Raw genomic sequence first — 27,229 nt, 5'->3', positions numbered from 1 at the left:
GAAGGGCTTAATGAAATTTTATTTTGAAAATATGGCAAGAGTCTAAGGCACTTCAAACATTTAAATACACGTAAGACCAAAGTAAATGTGGCTTAGTAGAAAGGAATCCATAAATACGCAGAGAACTACACTAGGTTTCCCCAGAGGCAAATACAAGAGCCGGTTCCTCTAACACGATCCAACCTTTGCCATCAGACGTGGACTTGGGCGATGATTAATAAAAAACACGGTAACGTAACACGTAGTACTTCATGTCTCAGTGACTATGGAATATAAAAGTCGAAAATACTGCTGTCATTTCATATAGATACCTTTCATATAAAAAGTCATGTAATACAGCCACCTAGATCAACCCCACTGAAAAGATTTCCTTTCATAAGTTTTCTGCTTTTTAGAGAGTCCCGCTTTTTGAGTTTTAAACCAGAAATCTCCCAGACCAGGCCCCAGGTGCTGAAGATCGGTCACCTCCGCTGCCAAGTAATTACTTTAGAAGAGTAAATACACACACACGTCAACAAAACCATCCTGGAATGGACTTTTCAGAGAGCTTTCCAATGGAAAATTTATATTTACATCAAGTAAATATAAATACTTGTGGAACATTTTTAAATTTTAAAAACACCGAGCCGGTGACAAGTGGACACTTCCTGGCGGGGGCCAGGGGAGGAGGGAAGGAGGAGACGGTGCCCGCTCAGGTCAGGTTACGACATCCTACGACTGTACATAACGGAGCAGAGACTCCACAGCAACAGAGCCGGGGGGCGGGGGGCGGTAAGCACACCCGAGGCAGAGGGAAGATGGCCAGGAGGGAGGCGGCAGGGGCTGGGGGCAAGCTCCTGCTGCCTCAGCCTCCGCTGTGCAGCTCCAGGCCTCAGCCCTCCCGTTCTGTTTGCTGGTGAGCTCAGGCACGATACATATACATTCAGTATCTGTCACCCCAACAGGAACATTTAGCAGCTTAATGGTGGCATGTAAATGGACGGTTATTTGTGTATCATCAGTCAAAGGAACTTCGGTGGGTGGGAGCAGGAGATGTCTTCCTTCCAAGCCTTGGGGTGCCCTAGAGACCAGGAGAGGGGGGAAAAAAAAAGAATGCAGGGTTAGCACATGACCTCAGGCAGTGTCCTCTGTGACCTAGGAACTCTGTCCACCACAGCTGACAACCACCCAGGAGCCAGAGCGAGGACAGCTGGAAGGTGGGATAGAGACCCACTGGCAGCGGCCATGCTGGAGCCGGCTGGGCTCAGCAGGTGCCACATCCGACTGTTCTGGGAGGTCAAGGTCCTGCAAAGTGCAGACTCTTGGACCACAGGTCGCTGGTCACTGTCTGCTTTAGGAGAAAGCCCAGGAAAGGAGCAGTATGTACTCATGGGCACACGATGTGCCATTTGGGTTCATGGTGTTCATAAACCCTTCACGCGAGGGCTTTGGAGCATCTATCTCCTGGGGACAAGCAGAGGCCCAGCCCGTGCTGCGCTAACCTTTAGCACTCCCAGCCATCTGGGTATGGCAAAAATAGTGAACTCTTAAGTTCTAGGCTAAAACTTCCATTTTCAGAGTCGTCAGAAACCCCATGTCTCCCGTCAGCTCCTTGAAGAAGGGGGGACCACCCACCCGGCGGGCTCCAGCCCGTTCCCTAATGCCCCAACGCGCAACACTGACCGGAGACGGAGCCTTGGCGAAGTTGACGTGGGCGTACAGAAGAACCGCGATGTCCTTGTGTCCAGCCTCCAGGGCTATGGAGAGTGCGGTGCTGCCATCCTTAAATGGAAAAGAACAAGCCAGGGTGGGTTTTTCAAATTTCCAGATAGCTGACAGGTGGCCCAACAAATACTCTCTAAGATCCATGAAGTTTTTTATCCGTGGTTTGTGTCACAGAGGCCAGTGTGTAGGGGCGAGCCCTGTGCACCCCCAACAAATGCAGGCAGCCATTTACTTTCTGTCTGGTCTTAGGGTAAGGAAGGTCTTCTGGTCACTGGCAGCAGGAAGCAATTCTTGTCCTTACAGTCCTTCCCGCCTACCTGGAATTCTCGGGGCTACTTGTCCTGGGAAGGCCAGCTGCAAGGCCTCCTCTTCCGTGAAGGGTGAAGGACGCAGACAATTAGCTGAGGGGACTAGCATTTCTGGAAGCCACTGTGGCTCTACCTACTTGTTACGTGTTGTTACTTACATCTACAGGCTGTTCTTTGCTGAGAGAGAGGGAAAAGCCAACAAACAAAAATCAAGACACATGAAACACAAAGTCCTCCTGAGGAGAGGTGAGCTGGAAATGCTCCCTCCGTTCCAGAGGATGACGGGAAAGGTGCCTGGAACCAGCGCAGCTTGCTCACTGCTGGGGACGCGTTGGCCACCGTGCAAGCCCACCACCAGCCCCCCTGTCCTCGGTGCCAGTAAATGCCTGCTCTGATTTGCACTTCCTGCTGGCTCGGGCCCAAGGGAATGTGACGTTTAGTGCAAAAAGGAGTATTTTCCTTCTAACTTTTCTACATGTTTGGAGCTGGAGGAAGCTCTGGGCGAAACCCGTGCTCCACTGAGATAAACTTCCCAAAAGAACCAACCCAGCCTGACCTCTGCGACATCTGCACTCTGAACCCTGTCACCACCCAAATGCTAGTTTCTGTGCCTTCACCTACAGATACTCCTCCCCTTTGGCCCGAAGCAGCAGATCCCCTTACAGTGTTTTCCAGGCAAGGGGTTATCTGGAACAGGGACGGCGTGGGAACCGGGAGACCAGATGGGGGCTATGATGATGGAAAAGCCAGACAGGAGTGGAGACGTGTGTTCAAAGGAGCCTGACGGTCTGCAGGGCCGAGCTGACGAGATGCTCGGGCCATTCACTCCAATGGGCCCCAGGGAAGGGCACGGCTGTCTTCATTTTGGGCGTGGGAGAGTACTTCACTGCGCTAACCATTGGCTCTAGTCAACCAGGAATTTGGCCTGGAACGACCAGCAATCCAGATTTCCAGACACTCTGGGGACCTGGTCCTCTCTTCTTCATGGACCTGTGAGTTGCCTACACTAAACCTACTCTGTGCCATAAATCTGTGCATTCCCCTTCCACGTGCTGGTGCTCGGACTGCACCCGTCACCCCCTTCCTGTAATGACTGTGGGGGCTGAGGCCTGACCGTCCTGCCTTTGGCTCTAGCTAACGGAAATGTGAGCTTGTCCAGAGGAAATGCTGCCAAGCTGGGCTGGGAAGGGAGGCAGCCCGGACCACCCCATGAAATCCCTAGCGAACATCTTGGAGGAAGGGCTCTTCTCCCTCCACCAAGGGCCCTGGGGGGCAGGCCCAGCGGAGGCCGCGGAGGCTCACTCACATTGTCCTCCAGATGGCCATTGCAGCCCGGCTGAGCCAGCAGCAGCTTGACGATCTCCACGTGGCCATGCTCGCTGGCGCACATGAGCGCAGTGGAGCCCTCATCGTCCTGGATGTTGACGTCGGCCCCGCAGGCCAGCAGCCCCTTCACCATGTCGATCCGCCCGTGACTAACGGCCAGCATGAGGGCCGTCTGTCCTGCCTGTGGGGAGGGTTGGAGGGGTGTGCATCAGCAGCTTATATGGGGGCTGGGGTCATGGGGGCAGGAGGTGGTAGGGGGACAGCGTGATGATAGATGGAACACAGCAGGCCAGGAGTTAACCTGGGGCTGGGTGGTGGCGGGCACGAGAAGGAGTTTCTAATTCTGAGCTCCCAGCCATGCAAGATCATAAAGTGACGAGTCAGTTTCCCTCCTGTCACTCGAGGATCTGTCTCATTATAACAAGGAGCCGGAAAGTTCAGAGGTGCTTAAAAGTCCAGCTGGGGACACATATGGACCAGGGCCACTCCGTGCCTGGCGTGCAGACACAACAGGGAGACAGTGAGGAAGCAGCCATCACCGGGTAGCCGATGGGGCTCCCGGGCTCTCGGATGCGGTCAGAGCCAGGTGTGCGCGTGGACTCAGGCAGCAGGTGCGCTCACCTGGCTGGCTTTGGCGTTCACGTCACCGCAGCCGAAGAGTTCCTCCACAACACGCATGTCCTTCTGTGCTTCCACGGCAGCAAGGGCTGCTAGCATGATGGGGGTGTACCCCGCCTTGTTCTGGTGATCCACGTTACACACATCTGCAAAGACACGAGGCTCGTCGGGGAGAAGCCGCCTGGCGGCATCCGTTCTCCCCACTGACCAAAAGAATGGGGTTCATTGGAAGAGGCCAGTGAAAGGGCTCCAAGGGCTCCAAGTCCCAGGGTGACTCAGAAGGAACTGAGAGAGATGTTTTCATACTAAAGGAAAAAAAAGGTTTTCCGGTATCCTGTGAGGCCAGAAGCTGAAGTGAGAGTAAGCCTTCACGGCACCTCTTGGTCACAACTGGTGGCTGAACGGCAACAGCCCAGAAGGGGTCTGAGGGGTTTGTTCTCAGGATGGTTGCTTTGAAGAGCCCATGGTAATGGGATGTGGACATTCCTCTGTGTTTAGGGCATCGTGGTTTTGGAACGAAGGCCGCAGGGAGAGCTACGAATAGCAAGGATTTGTAAAGGCTTGTGTAGGGAACAGACTATGGCATCACCCACTCAGAAATCACTACTCATTCTGAGACCCAGAGTTCCCTCCTCTGACTTGCTGGGGGCCCTTGAAAGCTGAATTCCAATCCCATGACACCTAGAGCTTAGCTGTTTAGGAACTGTGGTCTGAGGGCAGACGACAGAGGCCAGCGACCAACAGACACAGTGAACCAGACCTTTTCTGTCTCTGTAATTCTTACGGAGGCGTTGGGGTCTAAATAATCCTGTTTAAATTCCTTTAGCACTTTCTAAAAAAGTGGAAAAGAATGGGGAGTGCTGGGAGGAAGCTTTCCTGTGTGACCAAATATAGTTAGAATTGCTCAGGATGCCTCCATCACAAGGAGGTAAGAAGTACCATGAAAACTTCCCCTGAACTCAAAAACAAACAAACAAACAAACAAACAAACAAAACAAAAAAACCCCAAAAGCCCCAGCATAGTAGGGACATGACAGCATTTACACACAAGTGCATGCCTTTTAATGTAGAATAGGAGAAAGAAAAAGCTATGTGATGGAGGAGCATATGGGCAGATGAACTCTCTGAGGCTCCTCCTTATCTGTGATGTTTGGTCCTTGACAGATGCTGCAGGCACCTGTGTCCTATGCAACCCCAGTCTCACTTCTAATGGGGAACAGTACAGGGTCCGGTTATATCCAGCCAGGTGAGTAAGCAAAGCTATCCCATGGTGGAGCTGAAATCTTAATTTACCAAAAAACATCTTGTCCACACACATTTTCCAAGGGTAGATCACACAGTTACTTGCAAGAGCAATCTGAAATCTTGTTTTTTGGCTTTTCTGGATATTATCCACTTCTCTGTTTAAACAACAACGTGGGCTGACAGTACCAGCAGCTCTGTTTATAGTCTGGGAAGTCTAAAGGGAAGGAGGCTTGGAATTCCTCTAGGACGGAAGCAATTTTAGCCTCATGTAGCCCCATCTGTTGGGAATGAAGCAAACTTAGAAGGGGAGATAAATGTGCTTGGTGACTTCCATGCATGAATCTGATTTCCCTGAAATGGAGTAGAAGAAATTAGAGAGAGTTGGATCAAGAAGTGGTATGGGGGGGATTGGACAATTTTATTGCATAAGCTAAATCAAATGTTCTCACTGTGTTCTCACTAATTAGATCGAGGTAGCGTAAAAATTCTCTATCAGTCACATACTAGAAGTAAAAACACATATTTCCAAAAATAAATCAGAGGGACTTGGGGACTGTATGTATCACTGGCTACTGTATTTGAACAAAAAGTTGAGAGCTCACTACCCTCCAAGGAGACCCTTCTATGGGGCACACCCTTGCTTCGGGTCTACAACACGCAGTGGCTGGATTCTGGGATGGGATGTTCCAATTAGAAACCAGAAGTTTCACTGTTCTCATTCCTGTGGCTCAGATACAAGAAGAGCACTTTCCTCACTCTGTGCTGAGTCCCCAGTAACAGGGCATATTTTGGTGGCAATGGTCACGATTCTGCTACAATCCATGACAACGGCTTTGCACGGCCCCCGTCTGGGCTACCGGCACACTGCCCGCTGCAGAGTGGTGGGCCGGGGTCGTGGAGCGAGGACACAAAGAGCAGCCCGCCAACACCGAAGCCGTGACTCTGGTCGCGTGAGCAGAGATCTGTCCCCCGAGCGTGCACCTGCCCAGCCTGCGTGATGCAGCTCAGGAGGGGCCCCTGAGTCCTGCTCATCGCCGGGGATACAGCTCGCCCGAATGCAGCTGGACAGCTGCAAGACGATCCCCCAAACCTCCTTCCAAAACGGACCTGGAATCTGTGTCACCAGCTCTGTGGCGAGGTCAAGCCTGCCCCCCGCCCCGACCCCCGCCCCCCCCAATGACTCAGGAAGGCTCTTCTTGCCACATCCTGTGGGAGAGCAACAGAAAGGGCCCCGGGGAGCGGAGCGACCAGCCTCTCGGAGCGACTCCCGACCCGGCGGCCCACGCACCGGCATCCAGGAGCAGCTTCACGATCTCGAAGTTGGAGTGGGACACGCTGTAGTGCAGGGCCGTGTTGCCGTTGCCATCGGCCATGTTGATGATGTAGCGGAGCACGTCCGGGGAGATGGCCTCGAAGGCGGCTATGTAGTCGCCCACCATGGCCGGGCTGGCCGACTTCTGGCTGGACACGCGGAACCACTCGTGCTGCAGGGTGTTCAGACAGAAGCGCTGCCAAAGACACCGCCAAGCGGCCGTTAGTCCTTCTATTTATAGACCTTCCCGGGACCCAGCCGAAAGCCCGAGAAGCGAGGCCTTTTATAGTCAGAGTGTGTGCAGTTAGAATTGGCTGTCGACGGACAGCTAAGGAAACCCAGGGCCCCGAGAGGGCCTCAGACTCCAAACGGGAGCATCCCTCCTGATTTTCAACCACAGACATGATCTAACTCTCTAGAAGAGGCCATATGGCACCGTTCAGGGGCTCTACCAGCCACGGTCAAATGCCGGCTCTGCTACTTTGTGAGCTCTACTCTCCTGGGGAAGATACTTACTCTCTGCCTCAGTTTACTCATCTGCAAAATGGGGGCAATAAAAATACCTTCTCCCCACAGGGCTTAGGATGAGGACAAACGAGGCAATACACATTAAAAAGAAAGAAAAAAAAAAACTTAGGCCTGGCTCCACTGATTACTGAGCCATTAATATTATGTAATTATGCTGGCCCTGCACATGATTTTCAGAATAATCAGGACAGAAAAAATGACTTCACTCGCACTTAATTCTGCTGCCTTCTTCCTATGCAGACCACCCTCAATTCCTTCCACATCCCTGCAGCGCTGGGCTGAAAGGCGGGCAGTACGTAGCCAGCCCAATTCTCACTCCAACCCCAAATACAAATATTCAACCATGCAAAGGGATTAAAAAACCGGTTCAAGACAAATTACATCTCCCATTTAGGAGTCTTCTGCATCTGATCATGAGCCCTGCATGCCCTTGCTTAGGCTGTGGACACATGAACATGGGGCTTATTTCATGAGCAATCAAGTCAAACCCGGGCCACATGAAGTTCAATGCAGGTTGTGCATGGCCAGGGCTGGTGATGGGAAGAGCTATGCTCTGTCCATGAGCCCTCTTTTACACGAGTCTACCGTTCATTTGTGCTTCGCTTTTTTAAAGAAAGATGGAAAGCCTGTGTCAACAGCACCAGAACCCAGAAAGTACCCCCCTACAGAAAAGTTGGAGCTGGAATTGTGCTGGCTTCCGCATCTTTATCGTCCTGCTACTAACGATTCAGTTTCAGCCCATTCAATCATATTTTATGTCACTTGGTGAAAAGGGTCTTGGGAGGGAAAAAAATTCATCTAACGTTTTCTTTTCTTCTGCTCACATATTTAGATTTCCATTTCTGTGGAGTCCGTCCTTACACGGGAAGAAGGGAACTTGTGTCATCTGGGTGTTGAATTCTGTTCTGCTCTATCTGTGGGTGGCTGTCCTGTCATGGTTATTGGCTCTGGCCACTGTGATCATTCACTTGTCTACCACTTTCCATGGCACAATTCCTTAAGCACTTTTTCACCAAAACAGTTCAACTTAACCAAAAAGGTACTGACCACAGTGTTAATATACTTGGCAACCTGGGGCCAGAGAAATGGAAAAGTTCCTCCCTGAAGACCACATAACCCCGTATTTGGAGAACGGTAAAAGAAAAAATATATTGCAGCTATAATACCTAAGGTCTAGAAGAATCTGTTCTAAGTTCACATTAAACCTCGTGGGAAATATTAACAATGCTGTGACATTTCATGGTTTTGCTACCTGTGACCGAGGCATAGACAGAAATCAACTTTATACTGATGAAGTTCAACAGGTACTTCTGTGTCTGCCCTCGCCCCAGGCTAGGGATTTTATGTAGTGTCTTCTTCTGTAAACATCACCACTGTGTTCCTCTCTCAGCACACTGACTCAATGTCAAGACACAGCTGGCTCCGAGAAACTTAAGTTTCTACAGCAATATAAACAAATATGAGAAGAAACCATAATTTTAAAGAAGGATGTCATATGATAAGGTAATATGACACAGGATAAATAAAACAGGGACAAGTATTCGAGAGGTATGTTCTTGCCCCAGTACTAATTGCTAGTTAACGAACTCTTGACAAAACCCATAACCTTTAGGGTCTCAGTTAAAGTAGAACAGGGACGCCTGGGTGGCTCAGAGGTTGGGCGTCTGCCTTCGCCCAGGGCGTGATCCTGGAGACCCAGGATCGAGTCCCACATCGGGCTCCCTGCGTGGACCCTGCTTCTCCCTCTGTCTATGTCTCTGCTTGCCTCTCTCTCTGTGTCTCTCCTGAATAAATAAATTTTAAAAAATCTTAGAAAATAAAGCAGAACAGACCAGAACAGCATGGCCTCACAGGCAGGTATGCTCACGTACCTCTCACACCCGTGACAGCTGTCCCAGTTCTTTCTTATAGACTGTGTGTTGTCCATGAGGAAAACTGTGCCTTTATGGGATGAGGGAATCCCTGATGTCCCTTCTAGTTCTAACATTTTTAAAAAAATATTTTATTCATTCATTCATTCATTCATTCATTCATTCATGAGACACACACAGAGAGAGGCAGAGACACAGGCAGAAGGAGAAGCAGGCTCCCCTCGGGGAGCCTGATGCAGGACTCGATCCCAGGACCATGGGATCACAACCTGAACCAAAGGCAGATGCTCAACCCAGGTGGCCCTAGTTCTAACATTTTTGTTTCATGGCTTTATCATCTGGTGAGACTCATAAATCGACTTTCTCACTAGCTGCTGATTTGTGTTATATGGCATAAAACTTCACGTTGATAAAATGTACAGATTCAAATGCCAATTCTATGTAATGTAACATGAGCATCTACGTCTTCCGAATGCACCAAGGAGAACTGCCAACCAGAGGCTGGTCTGGGTCTGACCTGTAAGAGAAGCTGCACCTCAAGACTTTCACCAACACACAAGGGAGGGACATACTTGGCAATGGTGTCAGATTCACCATCTGCCACAGAAATGCTCCTGTGTCCTGTGCCTGTGTCCTGTGTACTACCGAAGCAGCCACCGGCTTCTCTGCCATGTGCTTCCGAGTCTGTCAAACCAGGCAAAGAGGACAAGTGCAGTGACTCCTAAGTTTAAAAATAGTGGCCGCCTGCATTCCACATGAGAACATAATATGCACTTGCATAATTGAAAGGAATGCTGACCTCGGCCCAGAGAGGTTGCTTTTAAGAAACTGTATGCTAACTTAAAAAATAGAAAAAAGAAAAAAAAAAGAGAAAATTCTGGTGACTCTTCTCCCTGGATCACAAGGCTCTGTGAATGGAAGCAGAACACGTAGAGAGCTGACCACTGAGTACGATTAGCCCTCCCTCCCAGAGGCTTCATGCCTGAGCAAAGCACAGTGTGGGTTGGGGGGGATGTCTGATGTTGGGCCCAAGGGAGATGTTCGCAGTGTGAGGAGGGCAGCATGATGCTTGCTCCACTTACACGAGCTAGAAGTATCTTGGGGGGGGGGAAAGAATGGGGGTGCCAAGAGTTCAGGGGCAGGCGACAGACACCCTTACATTGCCATCTGCTCTGGCACTTTGTACCAACTGGGGACAAGGTCTGATGGGCCGACTCACCATATCTTTGCTGGTCAAAGCTTTGGGGTCATTTATGTTATTTTTCAGTAAGTGGCACGCAGACAACATCTTTTCACTTAATTCATACCTATAACGGGACAAGATAAAAGAAAGAGTGTTCAGGATTGGTCATCAAAGGAAAGGCATTTGTTTTTCAAACCCTGGAACCCTTTCAAAGGCAAGAGGCCCCACGGTGTGTGTGGTGCTTGCCTAGAGGCCACACAGGCATCCCAAGGACTTCCAGAGCTCATCAGGCCTTTCCCTTAAGGGCAGCTTTCAGCTTTACCTGTTTGGCCTTTTTGACGTTATGGGATAACACCTGGAGGAACCTTTTCTTCTAAGTTCTTAAAAATATTTTTACCCTTAAGGTGTTGACGAGGTCAGAATGACCACGTATCCAACTATGCTGACCCAGCAAACCACACATCTGAGCTTAGAGAGTGTTTAACCCCCCATGAAAATATGAACTTACGAATCGGATGACATGTGGTATATCAATCATAGCTCAACAAAACTGTTTAAGAAAAAAACCCTAGATGACAAGATTCCAAGCCATGTGAAAATACTTGGAAATATGAGCTAGAAATACTTACCTTGTGTTAATGCAGTTACACTTTCATTTGCAAGATTAGATAGAAATTTTCTGAAATGTTCTATTTATACTTCACACAGCGAAAAACCATCTTGAAATTTCCATCTGTTCTAGTCTCTGTTTTATAAGCACCGGTTCCACGTTTGCTAGCAGTCTTTAAAATGCACTACACCCCTAGGTACATGTTTCAGCCAACCAGAGTGTTTATTTGGTATCTCAGCTGCTTGTTTAGGAGACTCCCGAACCCATTCTTGGGGTGTTCCCTTTCACTCAAGGAGCCACAAGATGCAGACATGTGACTGATTATATCATGTCTGCAGTGAATGTGATCTTTGGCTGAGGCCAAAAAATGCGCTCCTCTCACACACAGCGATCCCATCGTAACAGTAATGACATCTGTATCGAGACAAATGGCTGATGATAAAATCTGAAACCTGAAAGAAATGCGCCGGCCACACAATATTCTAACATGCCTTCAAGTCTAAGCGGGATTGTTCAAACACTGGAGACCATCGTGGCACAGGACAGTTCTGTGGGCGGTGGCTCTGTACGTTAAAATGAGCTAACACACAAATGTAAAGGCAACAAAGGTGACAGCTTGATTAGGCCCTTCTCTTTGGGAAATCTCAGAGTTACCTCCCTCTGCACCTGTATTTATCAGCATCACGACACGACAGGTCGTGCCTCTGCGTACGTACCCTCCTTTGGGGATGGGAGAGACCCAACCTGTAGTTACGGCTGCAAAATCTCCGAATCGGCTAATTCTCTCGCCAAAGGACATTGAAAAGTGGGAAGGGTTAGGGAGGGAAGGGGAGGGTACCACACCTCTCTCTGATTTCCACCTTCTCAGGTTCACATTCTGGAACCTGCATCTCATCTTCCGCCCCGGCGGACTTGAAACCTTCCATATTAACTGCATGCTGCCCTTCTGCCACTCCCCGGGTGTCTTCCTCCTCCTCCTCTTCCTCCTCCTCTTCCTCAGGAGGAAACTCAATGACATCACACTCGTCATCTGACTCGGAGGAAGAGCTTTCATCCGAGCTGGAATCATCACTTGAAGTTGTCTCATACCTAGGTGGCAATTGGGAGTTCAGGAGATGCAAGGTGCGCCCAGAAAGACCCCGGGACAGAAATTCTTACGCAGGGAAAGCCGCTAACAGACTCCAGACATTTGACCGGTGGCTTTAGACTCTGCATTTAGAAGTTCAAAGGAAGGTCTATTTAAAAATATGGTGGCTTTGAATGGGTTCTGACCTGAAAGGGGTAACATGTGTTGCCAATTGGTATCGTTATACTACTTGCAGGAAAAAAGAAATACATATATATAGCATGTCTGGCTTAGTGCAGGTCAAAGGAAACTTACTTCACGAAAGCCAAGTCTGCAGTGGTTCATTTTTTCTGTTCCTTTTTTTTTTTCCCTTACATTCTTCCTATTTTGCTCCATTAATCGTCCCAGTGTCATGATGAACAGATTACCAGTGAACAGATTACATAAGTAATCAAGAGTTCCTCTGGTACATGTCCCGCTCCCCGCAAACCTCCTGGGCCACGCTACCCAATTAAGCTTCAAAGATTCAGAAAATAGGCCCCATGAAGTTAAATGTCAATCGTACGCTTTGCTATCAACGTTATCTCAACTAACTGCATCACTGCTTTCGTGTCGAGGCCGAGGCCGTGTCCAGATTAACAGATTAGCTGCTCTGATTCAACTGCAGGAGGGCAAACAGGCTTAACTATTTATGTGGCCCAATGAGAAGGAATAGACAGCCAATCAAACATTCTGGTTAGAAGGTAAACCACTGACGGCACAGCCAGATTATGGGTCAGGGGACAGGACCTACAATTTTGTACGTAGGCATGGAGAGCGAAGCCAAAGAACCCATTTTGAAGGAGTGGATGCCCGTCACCGGCCCGTGGAGAGATGCTCTCGCCTCTTTCTGTTGGTTTCTGAGTCTGACATGGGTAAGACCAAGCTGTCCAACACCGCAGGACACCTGCTGCCTGCGGCTTTTGTTGAAGACTACCATTTTCAGACCAGAGGCGGGAAGATGCCAACCGCTCAGCGTCACCAGGTGTCCTTTCGAGAGTGGCATATCCTTAGAGACAGCATGGAGAGGAGAAGAGAGAAGCCCAGTGCACCTTTCTGAGGGGCTCATCCATCACCAAGATGTGGCTGCAGCCCATCCCGGGCCCCTCTGAGTGGGACGTGAGAAGACAGGAGGCCCAGGAGACAGACAGAGCACATACAGACCGCTGGTGGGCCATCTTTCCTTACCCTCCATTAATGCCGACAAACTGGAGATTCTTCTTCGCTCCATTTGAATCTCGGTTGCCATCCTTCTTCTTCATGATAGACTTGAGTGTGTTTTCACTATTTGTACATACTGCGAAAAGGGGAATCAAGCGGAGCAAAATGAACACAATTCACACCCATCCAAGTTAAGGGAGCAAGAAATCTTTTTTTCCTCACATTCATTTTTTTTTCTCTCATTCACGTAAATCTAGGATAGATCGTGGCACGTGCATATGAGAAATGTGCCCAGAATCCACTGGAAAGATGTATGCGTGTAAAGAAAATAATCTGCAGTTCTTTAAATGGGAAACCCCCCCCCCCATTAGTACTTCTAGACAGAACAAAAGCAGTGACAACTAGTGTTTAAATCAGGCTCCACTGTTTTTAAAGTGAAGTCGTATCTCACTGAGGCCTCAAAAACCACGAAGGCACAAAAATAGGGATTGTAATTGTTCTTTTCCTCCAGCTGAGATAATCTGGGGAAAAATTATGCCTGCCAGACAGCGAAGGAGTGAAATGCTATTTAAAATATTTCACAACTTTTTTAAAAAAAAAAAAAAAAAAAAAAAAAAGGGATCCCTGGGTGGCGCAGCGGTTTAGCGCCTGCCTTTGGCCCAGGGCGCGATCCTGGAGACCCGGGATCGAATCCCACGTCGGGCTCCCGGTGCATGGAGCCTGCTTCTCCCTCTGCCTATGTCTCTGCCTCTCTCTCTCTCTCTCTCTCTCTCTGTGACTATCATAAATAAATAAAAATTAAAAAAATAAAATAAAATATTTCACAACTTACAAAATCTGAGGAGTTTACTTCAGGGGACGGCCCACTCCCCTCTGTAGCCATCTTTTTAAAAGATATTCTAAGCCAACCTTTCTAACACTTCTCAGGTTAATGGCTCTTCCAGGTCCATCTATGAGGCACTCGGCCATGGACTGCAGCGCCGGTCCCGGGATCCCCTAGCCGAGAAGGGCTGAGGGGGGAAGTTACCATAGAGGCCGGCGGCGATCTGGTCGTCCGTCAGGTTCACGGGGGACAGCGTGCTCTCCTGAGGGGGGAAGGCGTCCTGGCCGCCCGGGGGTCTCCCTTCCGTGGGCCCCACCGCCTGCTCGTGCCGCGACGCCTGACTGCTGAATGGAGCTCCTGCCGGAAGGCCTCCGCACCTACAGGTGTGTTCCAAACTTCCTGTCAGGAAGGAAGGTGCAGAAGCATGTGACGGAGGGCCAAACAAAACGGGCTAAACAAATTTTTAAAAAATATTTTTGCAACTCCTCATTTTCTCAAGTGCCTTTCTCTGTTTTCTTTTTTTAAATTTATTTTTAAGATTTTATTTATTTATTCATGAGAGACACACACGGAGAGAGGCAGACACACAGGCAGAGGGAGAAGCAGGCTCCCCTCGGGGAACCCGATGCAGGATTTGAACCCAGGACCCCAGGATCATGACCTGAGCCTAAGGGAGATGCTCAACCACTGAGCCAGCCAGGTGCCCTCTCCCTGTTTTCTTTTTTGCATATAGGGCAGTCCTATGGAAGCCACCCAAACCCCACCCCAAGGCCTTCCTGACCCTTACCCTTCCCTTTGTCTCCACATCCGGGTCTGCCCAGGCCTGTCCGTCCACTCCCTCTCTTCTCTCTGCGCCTGGTGCCCCCGCCCAGCCCGGGGAGGACCCTCAGCGCGGGATCCTGATGGCCCTCTTCTTCTACCACAGCCTCTCAAACACACAGCTGCAGAGTGATACCCCAGCCCCACAAATCCCAGTGCAATCCAGCTCCAACAGACTTGTGCAAAGCTGAAAAACATTGCTTTCTGCTCAGGAAACGCCACCCACACTACTTGGCCACATATTCTGGACCATCCACAAGCTGGCTCATCTCGTTACCTCTCCACCTTTATTTCCCACTACACCTGGGGTCCCCTTGGTGGGCAGGACTGCCTTTCTCCCCAGGAATGGGATGCTGAGGGTGGGGGTCTTTCATCTTCCTGACAGCACGTCTCAGGGTTTGCTGCTCTACTGGGAACACTTCTTGCTCCCCACCTTCGTGGGGTCAAGCCCTCCATCACCCTCTCTTCTGAGCCTTCCCCAACCTAACTAAAAATGGCTTTCCTTCCCCTGCCTCTCCCAGGCCAGCTCTCAGACCCTCTTAGAGGATCTGGAAGACAAAGTGCTAGAGGACTCATGGGACTGCCTGAGACGCCCTTCTGTCTGTAAGGATTGTGAGGGCACGAAACCATTCGAATCAACTTTCTCTTCTCACAGCTACTAGAAGGCTTTTGTGTATTTTGGGTACTTAGTACTTGTTCCCTGACTAAAGCAGAAGAATCAGATTAGTTAAGTGCATATAATTAATGTCATAAGAATATCACGATATTTCCAATGTGGCTGACACGGAAAGATTTTTACAATGTATGGCATGAGAAAAGCAGGTAATAAGATTCTACATAAGTGATCCTATTAAAAAATATAAAAAAGTTATCTGGAAGCTATGGAGATTTTAACTTGTCCCTGTATTTGACATTTTTTATTATTTATTCATAAGAGACACACAGAGAGAGGCAGAGACATATGCAGAGGGAGAAGCAGGCTCCCCGTGGGGAGCCTGTGCAGAACTTGATCCCAGGACTCCAAGATCTTGACCTGAGCCAAAGGCAGATGCTCAACCAATGAGCCACCCAGGTGTCCCGACATTTTTTTTTTAGAGCAAATAATAACTGTGTTCAAAATCATTTTAAAAACTAAGAAAATCCTTTGACTAGCAATTTGCTTCTAGGAATTTTATCCTAAAGACGTACAAAAAGATACAAAAGGATTTTCATTGTCTCCATGAGTAAAACAGTGGAAAGAGGGAGATATCACAGAATGTCAACAAGAAACTGGTGAAATAAACTCTGGCACATTTATATGAATAAATTCTATGCAGCCAAGAAAAATTTTGATGTAGGTGGACATTTTTAGCACAGAAAGAAAAGCATAATGTGTGAGTTTTAAAAACAGGTTATTAAATTGCTTGGGGCAAATAAACCTATTTTGGCGAAATTCTATTTACATGTATATATATTAGAAAGAGTCTGGAAGGACACACAGCAAACCTGTTTATGCTTTTCTAAGGCTAAAGAATTCTAGATTGTTACAATTTTTTTCTTGTGTTGATTTCCTAAAGTATGCATTATAAATATGTTATTAATACAAATAAATTTAAACCTACCCACAATGTCATATAAGAATATGATCATAACTCTTTTTAATGCTCTGAAATTGCTTACCTCCTCAGAAGAAAAGAAATTTAAATACTGATTGTATTTTGAGGCAATTAGGAAAAAAGGAACCACCATAGATTCTACAACAGTTCTCTTCACACTCTACTGTTATGAATGGGCTGGGATATTTGCTAAAATGCAGATTCCTAAGCACCTGCTGCCATAAGACAATTCTGTACATCTCTGATGAGCCCCCAGGGGTGGGCGTTTCTGACATCCCCACCGACCTGTCCACAAGAGACTCTGATGCACGCGGCCCACTATGGAAAGTACAATGACCCTCTGATTTAAAAAAAATGTGGAGGGAGGCAAAACTGTTCATAGTAAGACATTAGAAATCACCTAAATTGTTTTTTTTTAAGATTTTATTTATTTATTCATGAGAGACACAGAGCAAGAGAGAGGCAGAGACACAGGCAGAGGGAAGCAGGCTCCATGCAGGGAGCCTGACTTGGGACTCGATCCCAGGTCTCCAGGATCACAACCCGGGCCGAGGGCGGCGCCAAACTGCCGAGCCACCCAGGCTGCCCATGTTTTTAAAAAAGATTTTATTCATTTATTCACAAGAGACACAGAAGGAGAGACAGAAATATAGGCAGAGGGAGAAGCAGGTTCCCTTTGGGGAGTCCGATTGGGGACTTGATCCCAGGACCCGGGGATCACACCCTGAGCCGAAGGCAGATGCTCAACCACTGAGCCACCCAGGTGACCTGAGATCACCTGAATTTTAATTCATATATCCAAGCTAAGAATTCTGAACTTCGCAGCTAGACCAGAACCCACATTTCCTAATATGTGAGCGGGTATTGTGTCTGAGAATCAGTAGCACAAGTGGCCTTGTCCAGCTCTGTAGGCAAGGGGCCTCCCAGGTGACCCCACAAATCCACCTCCCTCCTCGGCACACACCTGCAACACTGAATGGAGCCCTCCAGATAATATTTAGTGCTCCTGTGACCTGATGTGCTCCCCCAACAGCAAAAACAAACCTCTGAGACTCCCTATGACTTACTCTGAGCAAAGTAAACAAAGCAGAGCATCTGCCTCTGTTCCTCCGTTCTCCAGCCCCACTCATCAATGTGGCAAAGTTACCTCCCCAAGGGCTCAGCAGTACAAATCCCCACGTACCAGCACACTTTTCCTGGAGAGACACTCTTGCTGAGCACGTTCCTATTCAAAAACCAGCGAGGACTTTTAAAATGCAAATACACCAACAGTTTTTTTTATTATTTTTGAAACCAGAGACGTACAAAAGCAGACACCAGTATAACGAATCCCCGCGTGCCCATAATGGGCTTCAACAGCCATCAGCACTCTCCCTGGCCCCAGCCAGCCCCCTCCACCCACTCACACGGGAGTGCTGTGAACAAGAACTAGAGGGCAATGGCTCCGTCCATAATTATTTTAGCATGTATTTCTCAAAGAGCTCTTAAAAAATAATTATAGTGCAAAAAAAAATCCTAATTTTTTTTAAAGATTACTGCATATTTGGTCAGTATTCAAATTTCTCCAAGGTCTCAGAAAAAACTTTTGTCAGATATCAGAATCGGGATCCTTGTCACAAATTTCCACTGGTTGCTCTGGGTTTTAAGCTTTTGGATCTATAGATTTCTCTTTTTTCTTTTCCTTTTTAAAATTTGTTAAAAAGATTTTATTTATTTGAGAAAGAGTGAGCTTGAGAGAGCATAAACAGGGATAGAGGCAGAGGGAGAGGGAGAAGCAGACTCCTCGCTGAGCAGGGAGCCCGATGTGGGGCTTGATCCCAGGACCCCTGAGATCATGACCTGAGTGGAAGGCAGATGCTTACTTAACCGACTAAGCTGCCTACGCAACCCTCTTTTTAAAATTTAAATACAGCTTTCACAAGATATTTATAAGTTGAGGTATAATTTATATACAAGAAAATGCACAACTGTGGAATTGATGAGTTTTGGTAAATGCATATACCTATGTAAGCACCCTCCTCATTAAGATACGGAACATTTGGGACACCTGGGTGGCTCAGCAGTTAAGTGCCTGCCTTCAGCTCAGGGCGTGATCCTGGAGCCCTGGGATAGAGTCCCACATTGGGCTCCCCTCAGGGAGCCGATTTCTCCCTCTGCCTGTGTCTCTGCCTCTCTGTCTCTAATGAATAAATAAATAAAATCTTTAAATTAAAAAAGATACAGAACATTGCTAACAACTCGGTAAATTCACACTGCCCCTGAGAGTGCCCACCTGAGGCACTGCTCCTCCTCACCAGGGCTTAGTTGTGGGCTTCTTGAAGTTCTCCCATGTAGGGTCAAACCCTGAAGGGGTCATGGAGGGTCCTTCATAATGAATACACTGCTTCCCCTCGCCTGTGGGAGCTCTAATCATCAACTATTCCTACCCTCTATGGCTTCACGGTGCTCATGTGACTTCATCACTCTCACCTGTGCCCTTGTTTTCTAGAATGTTCTGCAGGCCTGGAATTTCAGCAAACGTCACCACATGACCTTTAACTGTAATCTTTTCAAGGCTTGCCCCAATTCTACTTCCTCTATAGCCTTTCTTGGATGGTGCTGGTCCACAGGGCTCTCTTTCTCCTTCCATGTCCTGTAGCACTTAATCATCCAGGCAAAAGCAAGCCCGCCCTCTGTTTTCTTGGCTTCGAGGGCATCTCCTCCATAAGAACGTAAGCTCCAGGGGCACCTGGGTGGCTCAGATGGTTCAGCGGCTCAGGTCAAGATCTCAGTGTCCTGGGATTGAGTCCTGCATCGGGGGTGGGAGTGGGACTGGGGATGGGGGTGAGTGTGTGTGTGGGGGGTCTCTGCTCAGTGGGGAGCCTGCTTTTCCCTCTACTCCTGCTCTCTCTTGCTATCTCTTTGTCTCTCAAATAAATAAAATCTTAAAACAAAACAAAACAAAACAGAACATAAGCTCCTGGAGTCCCTTGTGCTAAGGCCTTACTTAGTTGGCTGCCTCTTCAGTGCTGAGGAATGGAAAGCCTTCCATAAGTGCCTATGTAATTCGATGCAATGTCACCAGGGTTCTGTTGAGACTAACTAGCAAGTCAAAGAACAATGTTAAACATTAAACTAGTCCTCATTCACTGGGTCCAAAGGGAATGTGGCACTTTTATTGCCAGAAAATATTTTTCAGATGGGGCTGAAACTCTAGTTGCTCTCGAATGGCCCATAAACCGTCTGAACTTGATAAGGACCCATCAAAGTTAGACAGGACACATCAGTGACACATGCACCAGCACAAGACTGGCAGATGATAGTTGTGTTCACTTCAAACACAGGAAAACCACAAGAAAACCAAAATAAAGAGGTCAACCACAAAATCCCAATGGTCTCGACCCTGGCTGTACTTTAGGATCAACAAGCCTGGGGGGTAGGGCTCTTCAAAATACAGATATGATGGACTCTCTCTGTAGGCGGGCCTAAGGGTTAGTACGCAAAGAGCTCAAGTCATTCTAAGGTGCAGCCAGAATTGAGAACCCCTGAATTAAATTAAGGAATATAAAACCTGCTGAGGGGTGCCTGGCTGGCTCAGTCAGCAGTACAGCATGCAACTCTTGATCTCAAGGTCATGAGTTTGAGCCCCATGTTGGGCCCAGAGCTTACTTAATTAAAACAAACAAACTTGACTGCTGAAAAGCAGAGTTTAGACTTCCCTTTGGTTTCAATCCATCAACTTGGACCATATGAATTCTTAGGAATTACTGGAGTTTAGTTAACAGGCCTGGATCAGTAAGGGTAGAAGTCCAAGACTACTAGTAAATGCTATCCCAAACGACATGGGTAAAACAGAAGTAGCCACAGAATACCTGCAGAATTCCAGTACTCTGGGCCTAGATGCTCCAAGCTCAGTCACTGCTGGGGAGCCCGGGAACAGGGGAGTGGGGACAGCGGCGCTTTGGTCTTACAACTTATCATGACCATAAATGCCAATAAAGTATGGACCTCATTTTACAAGTTGACCAGATTAGTAATAACTAAAAGAGAGTGAGTCACAGGAATCTCTGGAAAATAAGAGCACCTGGAAGCATTTGTTCTAATTCTAAAGTACACCGTAGCATTTAATATATGGATAATTATACTAGCTAAGGCAAACTATAATGAAAAATAAGTCACTTTGTCAAAGTGAAAACTTTGTGTACGTTCCTGATTTGAAAACATTTAGAATGCAACATTTAGAAATGTTAAAAGCAAACTATTTTTGTTTTTTAAAGATTTTATTTATTCAGGAGAGACAGAGAGAGAGAGAGAAAGAAAGAGAAAGGCAGAGACATAGGCAGAGGAAGAAGCGGCAGAGAAGAAGTCCTGATGCAGGACTTGATCCCAGGACCCCGGGATCATGACCTGAGCCAAAGGCAGATGCTCGACCACTAAGCCACCCAGGTGTCCCCAAAAGCAAACAATTTTTATAAGAAAAAGCCTTCAATGGAAAATAGAACTGGAAAAGTATTTTTTAACAAGATCATCCTCTCCAGTTTCCTCTGTGACGCTTCTCCACCTACAATTTGTATTAGTTCTTGGAATACAACAATGTGTATCTATACTTGTTGGAAAATGGATTTTAAAAAATGGCTTTTAAAAATTGCTCTGTTCACATATTCCAACTCTTCTTTCATGCCAACCCATACTTTTATTTCTTTTTTCAAGATTTTACTCGAACACTTGTCCTTTGTTACAAAATAGCTAAAAAAGAAAAGAGCCACACACATTTATTCCCTTCCAGAAATAGCTTGGATTCATAAAAATACCATTACTGGCTGACACAGGAGGCCACTGGGCAACTAAATTTGGTATAAAAGGAAAAAGTATGAATTTTCATCTTGTGCAGACAGAATTTATTCGAGAGTGAGCAAAAGAGAAAATGAGCACAAATGGGGATAGGGGCAGAGGGAGCAGCAGACTCTTCAATAAGCAGGGATCCCAACGTGGAGCTTGATCCCAGGACCCTGAGATCATGACCTGAGCCAAAGGCAGACACTTCACTGAGCCACTCCAGTGCCCCCCCAGCCAAGTGCTTTCTGAAAGCACAACTACGAACACTGTGGCCAGCTAACTAAAGACATTTTTTAAAAAAAGATTTTATTTATTCATGAGACACAGAGAGGGAGAGGCAGAGACACAGGCAGAGGGAGAAGCAGGCTCCATGCAGGGAGCCCGATGCAGGACTCAATCACGTCCTGGGCCGAAGGCAGGTGCTAAACTGCTGAGCCAGCCAGGGATCCCCTAAACACATATTTTGTCAAAACTGCAGCTTGACATTCTGGTCTGATTTTTAAGGAACATGTAGCTAATTTGTCAAGAAGTAGACCTGAAATTTTGGATTCATTATGGCGGCCATGCAATCACTTAGGTATTTTCCCCAAGTAAAACTAAGAATTCAAAGGAATCTGAACACATCTAGTTTTTCCAAAAAGAAAACGGCTTGAGCACAAATTCACGCTTTTCAGCCCACATACTGGCTTGGGGAACAGATAGGAGAGATTATTCAGGAAAGATCACCTGCTTCTTTGGTACGTACCACCTGTGGGAGAAGGTATGCCTTTGATGGAGGGCAATCGTATTCTGACTCAAGGCTCAACATTCAGAAAACTGTCCGAAAGGCCAAGGGATGTGGCCCAATACAGTCAACTTGAACGGGAGAGTTTCAAGGGTGAGAGCTGCAGTTTAATAATTTCTAGGGCCATTTTAATCTTTTCCTGGGAACATTCCAGACAGCTGTCATGAATGTATCTAAAAGTGGGTACTTAGAAATTAAAATGCTAGAGTGGATGAAGAATCAGGTTTTCCTTCACCACAACCCCACCTACATTTAATGACATGTCATCCCAAGACGTGACCCAAAAAAGCCACACAGACAGGCTGCATTGACTAAAGTTAAGCATGGGTGTACTTCCAAATACAGGTAAGAACTTCATCTCCTCCCTAGACCTCAGGGGGCCTGGCTGCAGCTGAACTCTTGGAGCACTTTCTATTTGCACATTATTTGGTGGCTAACACATGCTGCCACAGGTTATCGTTCATATTTCTGGTATACAGTGTCTTGGCTTGGATTGGTCTAACTGGATTGCAAGTTCTTCAAAGCACAGACCCTGTAAGATCTGTGTTGCAGTACCACACTTTGCACAGACTTGACAGTGAATGGGTAGCTATCAACTGACCTGAACAGAGAAGGGGACAGAGCAAAGTGTACATATCTTTACTGAGGGGCACGTGGGTCAATCCGTTAAGTGTCATGTCAGACTCTTGGTTCAGCTCAAGTCATGATCTCAGGGTCTTGACATCAAGCTCTGTGTCCGGCTTGGCGCTCAGCCCAGAATCTGCTAGTCCCTTTCCCTCTGCTCCTGCTCTCTCTCTCTCATAAATAAATCTTAAAAAAAAAAAAAAAAATCTTTACTGAGATATGAATGACTAGCTACTTGGAGGAGGAATAAACAGTTGTGGCCACTGTCCAATATCAACAAATTCACTACGTCCTTTATGACGGCACATCCAAGAACTCACTTCAGCTCTTAAAAACGATCCATCTCAAAAAAAAAAAAAAAAAAAAAAAAACGATCCATCTCTATGCTTTAGCCAGAAACGAAGGGTATGCTCTAGGATTCAGAATATATGTCAAAGTAAACTTGCATCTCTTTCCAGAGTTGCATGTCCATGTCACCAATATCCATTTAAACCAATAAAGCAGGGCAGCCCCGGTGGTGCAGCGGTTTGGCGCCTCCTGCAGCCTGGGGTGTGTTCCTGGAGACCCGGGATCGAGTCCCACATCGGGCTTCCTGCACGGAGCCTGCTTCTCCCTCTGCCTGTGTCTCTGCCTTTCTCTCTCTCTCTGAATAAATAAATAAATCTTTAAAAAAATTATTAAACCAATAAAGCATCGGTTTTTAAGAGCAAGATTTTCTTTTTTAAAAAAGATTTTATTTATTCATGAGAGACAGAGAGAGAGAGAGAGAGAGGCAGGCTCCATGCAGGGAGCCCGATGTAGGATTCGATCCCGAGTCTCCAGGATCACGCCCCGGGCTGAAGGTGGTGCTAAACCACTGAGCCACCCAGGCTGCCCAAGAGTAAGATTTTCAAACATGTGTCCACTGATGATTCACAAAGGTGGTGGACAGATTTTAAACCCTTGCAAAAGATTTTGCTTTGGGCGGGGGCACATTTCCCCAAGGTTTGTCCCAGATGTCCCACACAGATCAGCAATTTCAATTTTTCAGAGTGTCAGCTACCTCTTTTGAGAATCTGGTGATAATTATTCTATGTCTTCACAAAAATTGTTAGCACAAAACCGTTCATGAAGCAATGGCCCCCAGATTAAGAGGCCTTGCTCTAAGGTGGTTTATTCCAACAATTTGCCCTGTAACAGGGCCTGGGTGTGCCTACCAGGTAGTGGTGATGGTGGAGGGTGTGAGAGGGGAGGCAGAAAACCCATGAATTTTAGAAAAAAAAACCTTCTTAGATGAATCTGATGGGCAGCCTAGTAAAGAGCTACTTTTGGAGAGTAATTCTGCTGAAAGGGCTTCAAGCAAGAAATGGGGAATCCAAACTTCTCATGACACAGGAGGACACGGGACCCCCGACTCGTTCTCTTTCCACCAACATTGCAAGTTCCTGAGCAGCTACTTCTGGGTCAGCAGGCTCTCCCCTCCATCACACAAGGTTTCAGAAGCATTTTGTTTGGATTATAGCATGCTCTTGCAGCATGTATTTAAAAAAATTGTAATGAAAAAACCTTCAAGTCCTAGGACAAGTAAATGGTATATTATTTGAGCTGAGAGAAAAATCACTAGAAAGGATGTTTCTAAAATGACTTTATTTTCCTGATTCTGCTTTGGCTCAGATCTCTGTCTACCAAATCGCTTTCAGAGTTACGGGAAGGACTTCAATTCATTCTATATCTATCTATCTATCTATCTATCTATCTATCTATCTATCTATCATCTATCTGTTATTTATTTATTTACAAACCCAAGATAACTGAGGGTGCAAATATGGAAGCTTATCTAAAAAGCAGTTCTGAGTATAAGAGATTAATTTTCTATAAATTGTGGCAGTTAAGTTACATTGTTACAGATAGTTTTGTTTGCATTTGTTCAGAGAGAGTTATATAGTATTAGGATAAGTGCAAGTCATTCATTTAGGATTTTTCTCTCTCCAGAGGGAAAAAGGAAAAAAGAAAGAAAGAAATATTAATTTAGTAATTCACTCCTCAAACCAAAACAATCCAACTGCTTTACAGGAAGAATAAACATTTTTTCCTAAGGTTTGTATGAGAATAGAAACTTATTTCCTCTCAACTTCTTTTTTAAAGATTTTATTTATTCATTCATGAGAGACAGAGAGAGAGAGAGAGGCAGAGACACAGGCAGAGGGAGAAGCAGGCTCCATGCAGGGAGCCCGACGTGGGACTCGATCGCCAGTCTCCAGGATCATGCCCTGGGCTGAAGGCGGTGCTAAACCGCTGAGCTACCTGGGCTGCACGCCCCCTCAACTTTGTAATTCCATAAAAGAAAATATTAAGTACAGGAAACTCATACCACGAGGAATCAAGAAGTGCTCTATGGATATATGCACCTTGATGTTTACTGCAGCATTATCAGCAATAGCCAAACCATAGAAGTGGCCCAAGGGTCCCTTGACTGATGAATGGATAAAGATGTGATATTAGAATATTATTTAGCCATAAAAAAGAATGACATCTTGCCATTTGCAACAACATGGATGGAGCTAGAGAGTATAATGCTAAGTGAAATCAGTCTCAGAAACACAAATAGTGTATGATTTCACTCACATGTGGAATTTAAGAAACAAATGAACAAAGAAAACAAGAGACTAAATACAGAAACCCGATGGTTATGTGGGGGAGGGAGGATGGGTGAAATATTTGAAGGAAATTAAAAATACACTGAGTACTGAATAATTATAGAACTGTTGAATCACTATAGTGTGCACCTGAAATAAATATAACATTGTATGTTAACGATCCTGGAATTCGAATTTTAAAAAAGATATGTTTTGGAAAAAAAGTATAGAGCATCTTTGGTCATGTGAAAAATACATAGAAAGAATATGTATGATTCAACTTATGTTAAAAAGAGATTAGATCCCTAAAATAGAGCCACATGCACACACACGTATACACCAAACACACAAGAGGTTACCCCAAGAGACCACGAGGGAGGCTTTCACTCTTTATGCTCTTCTGAACCATTAAATTGTTACAAGCACATAATCCAGTTACAATTTTAAGAAGCTGAATCGGAGGGATCCCTGGGTGGCTCAGCAGTTTAGCGCCTGCCTTTGGCCCAGGGCGCAATCCTGGAGTCCCGGGATCGAGTCCTACGTCGGGCTCCTGGCATGGAGCCTACTTCTCCCTCCTCCTGTCTCTGCCCCTCTCTCTCTCTACGTCTATCATAAATAAATAAATAAATCTTAAAAAAAAAAAAAGAAAAGAAAAGAAACTGAATCAGAGTGCTAGGCATTACAGTGCTACAACAAAAAACCTCTTTTGCCCATGAAAAAGGGACACTTCTTAGGGTGCCCAGGTGGCTCAGTTGGTTAAGTTTCCAACTTTTTTTTCCTAAAAGTATGTTGCATGCTAGGCACGCAGGGCTTGAACTCAGGACCCTGAGATCAAGACCTGAGCTGAGATCAAGAGTCAGAGGCTTAGTCAACTGAGCCACACCCCAAGAGTGAAGCCTACTTTAAAAAAAATTTAAAAAGGCAATGCCCCTAAATCTCCAACCTAGAAAAATTGAGGAAAAGTCTCTGGATTGGGCACAAATACAGGTAATTCAATGTAAGCTTTGTTTTTAGCTTTTATACAGACTCTGACTCAGAACTGAAAATTTACTTACTTTGTGTTTTCCCATTTTTACCAATATTTTTCTTTATCTTGATAAAACTATTAGTAGGGGAGGCATAATAAATTGAGAGGGAAAGGTGACAGCCAGAATTATGAAGATAAACATTTAGATTAAAAATAAAAGACCATCTGTCCAATCTTTGGCAATTTGTTCTATATCTACATTTCCATTTCTGGAAGTACTAAAAACAGTAACAGCAATGACAGCCAGCATTTCTTGAGCATCTACGCTCTGCACTGCAGACTATTACAAATGCTTTACTCATACTGACTCATTAAATCTTTACTTCCACCCTAGGAAGGAACAAAGACAACTTGTCCTACTGGCAGAGAGAGAATCTGAACCCAGAATGTCTGGCTTCAGAGCCCAAACCTAACTTTTAAAAACACCAGGTTCCCGAAAGTGATCATTTATATGCTCTTCTGTGACGTTAAACTCTAATTCCACATCGTTTCATTTGGGGAAGAATATGTTCATGGTCTACGTGCCTTTTGGAGTGTATTCTAGACTGTGGGAACAATATTCCACATTGTATGGAGCCACCAGTAAGCCCCAGTGCATTGTGACACACCTTCATTCTTCCCAGCTTCCAAGTGTTGAAAATCTCTACTAGATCGAGCTGCTTTAATGTTCGGTCCATATAACCACCACCAAGTAATGAAAGTTTAATGCTCTGGGTGAAGGCCCAAACCTAACTCCTTCTTCATGAGAACTTTAGAATGAATACAGGGGCACCTGGGTGGCTCAGTCGGTGAAATGTTTGCCTTTGGCTCAGGTCATAATCTAGGGTCCTGGGGATCGAGCCCTGCACTGGTGGTGGTGGGGGGAATCCCTGCTTAGCAGGGAGTCTGCTTCTCCCTCTACCCCATCCTCTGCATGTGCTCCCTCTCAAATAAATAAGTAAAACCACTTTTTAAAAAACTTAGAATACAAATGTGAATTGCAGAAATACTTCAAAATCATTCTTGTGTGCTCCGAGAGGAAGCTTCCACCACGACCAAATAAATGCTATTGAAAATATTTATGCAGGTCTCATAGATTCTAGCAGATTAATTAGATGTTCCTTTGCAGCATCAGATCGAAACAGCAATGTCTGGAACGTCAGTGTGCCTGGAAACA

The 27,229-nt window shown here is 46.3% G+C and overlaps 1 protein-coding gene across 11 annotated transcripts in view; it reads right to left on the bottom strand.

Moving 5' to 3' along the window:
- KANK1 (KN motif and ankyrin repeat domains 1) overlaps positions 1-27,229 on the bottom strand; it is a 207,706-nt gene continuing 180,477 nt past the window's right edge. For 8 of the 11 annotated variants that reach the window (XM_049092391.1, XM_025423395.3, XM_049092385.1 and 5 more), the window contains 9 exons: positions 13,999-14,193; positions 12,999-13,107; positions 11,549-11,794; positions 10,132-10,219; positions 6,490-6,709; positions 3,960-4,102; positions 3,319-3,519; positions 1,663-1,761; positions 1-1,060 (listed from right to left, as the gene is read on the bottom strand). In XM_049092391.1, the coding sequence (XP_048948348.1) occupies positions 998-1,060; positions 1,663-1,761; positions 3,319-3,519; positions 3,960-4,102; positions 6,490-6,709; positions 10,132-10,219; positions 11,549-11,794; positions 12,999-13,107; positions 13,999-14,193 (1,364 nt within the window). In that variant the 3' untranslated portion in view covers positions 1-997. The remainder of the gene's footprint in view (positions 1,061-1,662; positions 1,762-3,318; positions 3,520-3,959; positions 4,103-6,489; positions 6,710-10,131; positions 10,220-11,548; positions 11,795-12,998; positions 13,108-13,998; positions 14,194-27,229) is intronic. The other 3 variants (XM_049092406.1, XM_049092402.1, XM_049092409.1) reach the window with 3 other exon arrangements.

The sequence above is a fragment of the Canis lupus genome, chromosome 1 (genome assembly GCF_003254725.2).
Source record: "Canis lupus dingo isolate Sandy chromosome 1, ASM325472v2, whole genome shotgun sequence".
Lineage (NCBI taxonomy): Eukaryota > Metazoa > Chordata > Mammalia > Carnivora > Canidae > Canis > Canis lupus.
Note: the sequence above shows the minus strand (reverse complement) of the source record. Positions and strands in the feature narration are given on the sequence as shown.